This window comes from Aethalodelphis obliquidens, unplaced genomic scaffold (genome assembly GCF_003676395.1).
Source record: "Aethalodelphis obliquidens isolate GAN/ISIS:26980383/991018 unplaced genomic scaffold, ASM367639v1 scaffold3, whole genome shotgun sequence".
In the NCBI taxonomy this organism is placed as follows: domain Eukaryota; kingdom Metazoa; phylum Chordata; class Mammalia; order Artiodactyla; family Delphinidae; genus Aethalodelphis; species Aethalodelphis obliquidens.
The window spans coordinates 66,746,189-66,754,338 of NW_020837947.1; the positions used below are offsets into that span (position 1 = coordinate 66,746,189).

The following is an 8,150-nucleotide window of genomic DNA, read 5'->3' on the forward strand; positions in this document are numbered from 1 at the left end:
GGGGGCGGGGGGGCCCCGCGGGCCGGGGGGGCGGGGCGGGGGGTCCGGTGGCCGTGGCCCCGGGGGGGGAAAGAAAAAAAAAAGAAAAGGCCCCGAAACCAAAAAAAAAAAAAAAAAAAAAAAAAAGTATACTTGACAAATTAAAATGAGGATTTAAAAAAAATAAAATTTTCCTAAATGAACCCCCAGATTAAGAATCTTGAAGTCTTATGATTAAAAACTCATAAGAAATACAGTGTAATCACTGTGAAAGGAAGTTGACTAAAGTTAATGTAAATCAATATATTTATAAAAGGCAAATTATTTTCAAGAATATATTCCAAGTATGGTAGTATTGTAGGAAGAAGACATAAAAGTGGTAGATTTTTCAGAAAAAGATATTTGCAAGTTATCTATTTTGCCTGCTAGGAGTTTGTTTCTGTTAGAATAATAGTAAATCACAATGGAAATTAATTACTTGGTGAAGCTATTTAAGTAATAACTGAAATTGTACTAGCATGCCTGAATTCCTAAACACTTAGGCACTATTTATCTTGAGTTTTAATGCTGTGATTTTTTTCATAGGCATGTAGAATTTTAAGGTGAATTCTGTCCTTGAAGAATGATCAGCGTTTACACTAGTATCCTCTTTCTATGAGTAATAAGAGTTGGCTCTCCTGGGGACTTCCCTGGTGGTCCAGTGGTTAAGACTCTGTGCTTCCACTGCAGGGGGCGAGGATTTGATCCCTGGTTGGGGAACTAAGATCCCACATGCTGAGCTGTGCAGCCAAAAAAAAAGAAAGAAAGAAAAAGAGTTGGCTTTCCTGGGCCATATGTTGTACCCCTATGCTGTCCCCTGACGACATAGCCTCAAATCAAAAATGATCTGCAGAACTGCTCACTTTCACTCCAGTCCTTCCATTCCTCAACTCCAAGAGCCTACACAAGGAAAAGCCCAACATAGGATATATGTACCAGAGCTAGACAGAGAGTCCTTGCCCCAAGTCCCTAGTTCTAAAAACAAGACTGTGAAGTGGCCTGGCTCCAGTCCCTCCAGCCAAGTGGAAAGAAAAGATAGGAACGGAGAAATATCCAAGAATCTTGATTACTAGAAGATGTGGCCTCTTCAGAGCCCTAGAAACTTACATGTCAGCTCGGTCCCTCTCCTTGGGTATGAATCAAATGCTTTGATTTTGGCTCATTCTGAGGGAGGCATGCAAGTAGAAGGAAGCCTTAAGCTCCTTTTTTTTTTTTTGTGGTACGCGGGCCTCTCACCGCTGCGGCCTCTCCCGCCGCGGAGCAACAGGCTCCGGATGCGCAGGCCCAGCGGCCACAGCCCACGGGCACAGCCACTCCGCGGCACGTAGGATCCCCCTGGACCGGGGCATGAACCTGCGTCCCCTGCATCGGCAGGCGGACTCCCAACCACTGCACCACCAGGGAAGCCCAAGCTCCTTTTATAAGCCAGAAGAACTCAGGTCAGGATTGAGCCATCACCAAGATTGGTAAAGAAATATTTAGGAACAGTCATACTGTGTTCTGGAATTTGATTCTTTTTATCATACTTTGATAGTATAAGAATATAAACCTCCCTTGTGTGTGTGGAGAATAATCCATTTTGTTCCATGGCTAAGGGATAGCCATTTTCCTACTGATGATTTGAGATTTTGACACTGATACACTCAAATACAAGTTACATTTATAGAACGTAAAATGTGGGAACAAATTAAGAAATTTTACATGCCATGTGTATAGGAAAGTCACACCAGTACCAATGGTACTGCTTCTGGCTTCATGAAGGACATGAATAGTAAGAAAGTGATGTTCAACAGTTCACATTACTATAAATTAATGAATGGTTAATAAACCAAAAATCAAAGTAGATGTAATATTGTATCTAAAGCAGCACTGCCCTAATTTATTGAATAATATCTACTGGCCTTGGTGAAAAAGACTTAGTTTTAAAAGAAAAGGAAAAAATTGCCCATCTGATTCATTAAGAATATAAGCAGTTTCCAAATGTGTTAGAGCCTTGATTAACCAGAACATTCACAGCATTTTCTGCCTTCTAGTGGCAGTATACTACTTGGCTGGAGAAAAAACAAAAAGAAGTCTGTCAGTTATCCCAGTCATCATGGCGTATCAGGAATAGAAAGAACGGGGACTCCCTGGTGGTACAGTGGTTAAGACTCCTTACTTCCCCTGCAGGGGGCCTTGGGTTTGATCCTTGGTCGGGGAACTAAGATCCTGCATGCAGAGCGTCCAAAAAAAAAAGAAAAAACCACATTTTCTTGTAAGACAATGCTGTTCTGCTCTGTTCTAGTTATAAGACCGTTGCTTAACCTCTCTGACCTCAGTGTTTTTTATTTGTAAAGTTGTATTATAGAGAATGCAAATCTTACCCAGCTTTTAAGTTTCATACGGATCAGATTGTATGTGTGTGTATGTGTATGGGTCAGCATATAGATAAGTCTAACATGTACTATAAATATATTCAATGTATGTGTTGTATTACCTTAGATAAAAAGAGGTCACTGCTTTTGCCTTTAGTGGATGTGGGAAAAAACTAGTTGGCTGCTATCATTAGACTGTGAACTCTTTGTGGAGCAAGGACTTTTGTATTAATGCTTAATATCCCTAGCATTTATCAGTAGTCCCTTACTCAGATATTCCATAAATCTTTGTTAAATTTGTGTCAGTGAATGTGTATATACTCCTAAATATTCCTGAAGAATGTTAAAATGGCCCCTAGTCCAAATATAGCATCCTTTTTTTTTTAAGTTTTATTGAAGTGTAGTTGATTTACAGTGTTCTGTTAGTTTCAGATATACAGCACGGTGATTCATTTATATATATATATATTCTTTTTCAGATTATTTTCCCTTACAGGTTATTACAAAATATTGAGTGTAGTTCCCTGTGCTATACAGTAGGTCCTTGTTGGTTATCTATTTTATATGTAGTAGTGTTTATATGCATCCTTTTTCTTTCTTACGTTAGAATTTTTTTTCCCCAAGGACAATTTTCCCATTTTGTTTTCTGCAACTATCTACAATAGGAATGAAACAATTTCTAAAAAACTGTGCTTTTAAAAAAATTAAAATAAAATAAAAGACTGTGCTTTTATTCTAAAATATATTCTACATCAATATGTTTATACTTTCCAGTGTTCTTTGTTCCTTCCTGTAGTTCCATGCTTCTACCTGGGATTATTTTCCTTCATCTTGAAGCATTTTTACCGTTTCTTAGAGTACAAGTCTAATGGCAGTGAATTCACTCAGTTTGTCTGAAAACATCTTTATATTCATTTTTGAAAGATATTTTTGCTGAAGATAGCGTTATAAGTTGGCGGGAAGTTTTTTTCTTTCTTTAATAATGTCATTCCATTGTTCTGATATCCACAGTCAGTCTTAATGTTGCTCCTTTGAAGGTAATGTGTCTACTGTTCTCTAGCAGATTTTCAGATTTTTCTCTGACTTTGGTTTTCAGCAATTTCACTGTGACATGCCCAGCATAGGTTTCTTTGTATTTATTCTACCTGAGGTTTACTGAGTTCCTTGAAATTGTGAGTTATTATGCCTTTCATTAGTTTTGGAAAATTCTAGGCCATCATCTCTTCAAACATTGCTTGTACCTTATTCAATTTTTCCCTTAGGCCACGTGAGTATGTACCAAATAACTATTATGCTCTGTTCTGGATTTCTTAAAACTTCTTTTCTCATTGTGTTTCACTATAATATTTTTCTAATAACCAGTTTGCTATTTCTTACTTCTGCTGTATCTAGACTGCTATTAAATCCATCTAATGACTTTTTTAAGTTCGAATATCATGTTGTTGGTTCTAAAATGTCCATTTGATTCTTTTTATAGATTCCAGTATTGTTTAAATTCCCCATCTTTTTTATTTCTTTGTCTTTTCCTCTTCTTTTCTTTTTTTTTGTATTTTTTGGGCTGTGCCACGTGGCTTGTGGGATCTTAGTTCCTTGACCAGGGATCAAACCTGGGCCCCCTGAAGTGGAAGCTCAGGGTACTAACCACTGGAATGCCAGAGAATTCCCTTATTTTCTTGAACATATTAATCATAGTAATTTAAAAAATTATTTTCTGAATAATGCCAATATCCAAATTATTTTGGGTCTCTTTCGTTTTATTTTCCTTAGCTTTTAGTCATTTTTTTCTGTTTTTCACATACCTCATAATTTATTTATTTATTTTTTTTGTGGTACGCGGGCCTCTTTCACTGTTGTGGCCTCTCCCGTTGTACACGCTCCGTTCGTGCAGGCTCAGCGGCCATGGCTCACGGGCCCAGCCGCTCCGCGGCATGTGGGATCCTCCCGGACCGGGGCACAAACCAGTGTCCCCTGCATCGGCAGGCAGACTCTCAACCACTGTGCCACCAGGGAAGCCCTACCTCATAATTTTTTATTGGATGTTGGACATTACTGTTGAAAGATTATAGAGGTTTTGGATGATATGATTCTCCAAAGAAAGCTGTTTTCTTCTAGCAGGCAGAGCATTGGCAGATCACCTTGATCCTGTCAAGGCTTGGTTTGAGGCACTGTTAAGGCTGATCCATTTCAGCTTTACACTTACTCCTAGGGCATGACCCTTAACCTGGAGGATGAGGCCCTTCTGACTTCTTAATTGAAAGCCTGCGTTGTCACTCAAGGCTCCTTGACCTTTTGGGGGGCTTGAATTCCAGCCCTCTCAACAGCAACTCTGTATCTGAGAAAATTTCAGCTAAGTTCTTTTTTTTTTTTTAACATCTTTATTGGAGTATAATTGCTTTACAATGGTGTGTTTCTGCTTTATAACAAAGTGAATCAGCTATACATATATCCCCATATCCCCTCCCTCTTGCTCAGCTAAGTTCTTAAATCTTCCAGCTGCTGTTTTCTGCTGACCTCTTAGAGTCTCATCCTGTGCATGTGCAACTTGGAAGATGGCCAGCGACCTGAGGAGAACTTGTAGGCAGATCTTAGGGGATGGGGGTTGCCTGCGGTGTCCTCACCTCTGGGATTTTCGTGTCTCCAGTCCTAGCCATTTTCGTGGCCCTGAATTCTAACTTCTGTCTCTGCAGCTTAGTCCAATAGCTGTTTTCTAGTTGGGCTCAAGTCTGCCATGCTGGCATTTGGAAAATGGTCTTAGGAAAAGAGCCATGGCTTATAACCCCTCGAGTTCTGCTTGTGTTGGTAATTCTCCAGTGCCTTTTAACAGTTGTTTTATAAATGTTGTCTATCTTTTTTATATAGCTCTTTTCTATGGGAAGATTAGTCTAGAACAAGCTGCTCTGTCATGGCAAGATTCAGAAGTCCTCCATCTAGGTTTATGTCTTTATAAACATTTGATAAGCTTTAAATATTTTCTTTCTTTCTTTTTTTTCCCTTCAGATTTTCTAACCTCTTAGGATTATGTAACCCAGACTAAATATGCAAAATAAATATATTTTTCAGAACTGGCTCATAAGATACATTGATATCTAGCAAAGTCAAAATCTTTTGGTCAGATATTACAAACTTGTACTTATGTTTGAACCAGAAGCATGCATGATAAAATTAGAGTTTCTTTTAGCTTATCCAATAAAAACATAACTAATGTTATGTAAAGTATATAAGTTCCTGAAAGTGTTGTTTCCTAACCTATTATGTATTTTTGTGTGAAATATATACTCTGATATTATGGATGTTTGCAGGTCCCGACACAGGCGATTTTCTTACAGCCAGTCTAAATCTCGCTCCAAATCACTACCAAGGCGATCTACCTCAGCAAGGCAGTCAAGAACCCCAAGAAGGAATTCTGGTTCTAGAGGACGGTCACGGTCCAAGTCCTTGCAAAAAAGGTCCAAGTCGATAGGAAAATCACAATCAAGCTCACCTCAAAAGCAGACTAGCTCAGGAACAAAATCAAGATCACATGGAAGACATTCTGACTCCATAGCAAGATCCCCATGTAAATCTCCCAAAGGGTATACCAATTCTGAAACTAAAGCACAAACAGCAAAACACTCTCATTTTCGATCGCATTCCAGATCTCGGAGTTACCGTCATAAAAACAGTTGGTGAACAGCGACAGAAGAGTGCTACGTAGTATTTAATATGTTATTAAACCTCTCGTTATGTTAAATAAAAATTCTTCAAGGCTTACAGAAAAAGTGAGTTGATATTAGTTATTTTGGGCATGTGCAAGAGATAAAATCTCTCTATCTTGGGTTAAGATTTGGTCTCGATTTAAGGGCCCATACCACAAATTATTATGTGAGTAATGTCCCATTTTATGGACCATTTTTTGTTTACATTGTGGCAGAAGGGTACTTTTCAAAGGAAATGGAACTAATTTGGAAAATTAGACTTGGATGTTAAGAATAATACTAATAACTTTTACGAAAGTATTTTTTACTTTAAAGCACTTTTCTTTCATGTAAAAAGTAATTATGACTGTATAATCGCATAGGGCAAACTTAAGACTATTTGACATCTTACGTCTCCTTTTTGTTTTCTCTTTAAACTTGGGCCAATTCCTGATGGATATTAGTTCATATTACAAAATTCTGACATTTCTAAAAGTAGAGTTTATAGAGAGATCAAGTGTTCAAAAGATACATTCTTTCCTGAGCTCAAAAAAGGTTTTATTTTTACTGGGTGGAACAGTATAGATAAGTTGACATTAAATTGCATTCTATACCATATTTATTCACTTCAGAAATATCAAAACGTTATAAAAATTCTGAATTTTGAATGGTTTGAGACGAAAAATGATGTGCAACACTCATAGTCCAAAAATTCATATCAAGCCTTACACATTTGAAGAGTGGTACATTTTGTATAAAAATCATACTTTATACTGTTAATTCTGCATACCTACTTTTCATCTACTGCTTAATTTTTCTTTTTAGAGCTCTAGCTGATGACTTTAAACTGTATAGAATAACTCTTATTTATTTTTGGAAATGTTTAGTACCTTGTATTAAGAAACTCAAGACTGCCTCCTCAAAAAACAACTTTGCAGTATTGGGATTTACATTACACTGCCCTTCATTTTTTTAAGCCAAACAGCTTTATTGATATTCATTGCTTTTGTAGTTGTTAAAACTAAGAATTTCTTTAAAAATGTGTTTGTAGATTATGTTTTTCAGAGGGTTTTGGTAGTATTTGTGATAAAATGGTTTTGCATATGGTTATTATAGGGGATATATTTATAGAGCTCTACTTGTGTACCTTGTTGAATTACATTGAAATTAAAAGTTCTCAGCCCATACAGTTAATATTTGTATCTAGAGTGCTTTAGAAAAAAAATATGTCTTATATTTTTAGCATATAGGAGCCAATATTGCTTCTATTTGTTCTGAATACAAATTCCATCTTTTTTTTGCATTTTACATCCTGTGTGTAAGAAATAACTTTACAAAATAATTTATATGCTGGTAATATTTGGACAGGTACCGTAAATTCATGTATATTGTACTTTCTGAGTAGATTTTCTCTAATCATAGCAAAATTTATTTCAAAATTATAGCTCTTTGAAGTGTTCAAATGTAATAAAACTTCAGTTATAAAATTATGTGGCAGTATTGAAAATTGAGAGAACAGTCTGAAGAAAGAGCAAGACAAATACTGATTTTTTTGTATCTTCTAAGTAAATGTTTGGGTTTACATACACATATATGTAGTTATTCCAAATACTAATTAGGAGTTGATTATAGTGTCTTTACATTTAATCATTATATCTTAGTAAAAAGTTAATAAGGCAGTGTTTCTGAACATGCTTAATCCTTCGATTTATCTCTGATTTGGTTTTCCACTGTAATCCCTGGGCTGCTTAGGGAGGGTACTGTTTGGTTTGATGGAAAAACTGGAATGATAATAGTTTAAACTTTCTGATCATTTACTATGTGCTTGGCACTGCTCTGTAAGTTTTACATTACTCGCTCATCACAACAGCTTTATGAGGTCAGTACCACTGCAGATAAGGTAAGTGAGACGCAGAGAGGTTAAATGACATGCACAAGGTCACACAACCATTACACTTTGGAGCTGGGTGGTGGCTGGGCTCCATACAGCCCTCCCTGATCACCATGCTTGTCTTTTTGGAAGAAAAAAGTCTTTGGCAGATATATGCTAAACTAAGATAATATTGAGAGGAAAAGGAGAGAATAGAATTTGGAAAGGAAATGA

The 8,150-nt window shown here is 36.9% G+C and overlaps 1 protein-coding gene across 1 annotated transcript in view; it reads left to right on the forward strand.

Annotated features, from left to right (window-relative positions):
* Nucleotides 1-6,525, forward strand: part of SRSF12 (serine and arginine rich splicing factor 12) — a 17,270-nt gene extending 10,745 nt beyond the window's left edge. The window contains exon 5 of the mRNA XM_027090658.1: nt 5,672-6,525. Coding sequence (XP_026946459.1) covers nt 5,672-6,041 — 370 coding nt within the window. The 3' untranslated portion in view covers nt 6,042-6,525. The remainder of the gene's footprint in view (nt 1-5,671) is intronic.
* Nucleotides 6,526-8,150: the final 1,625 nt, after the last annotated feature.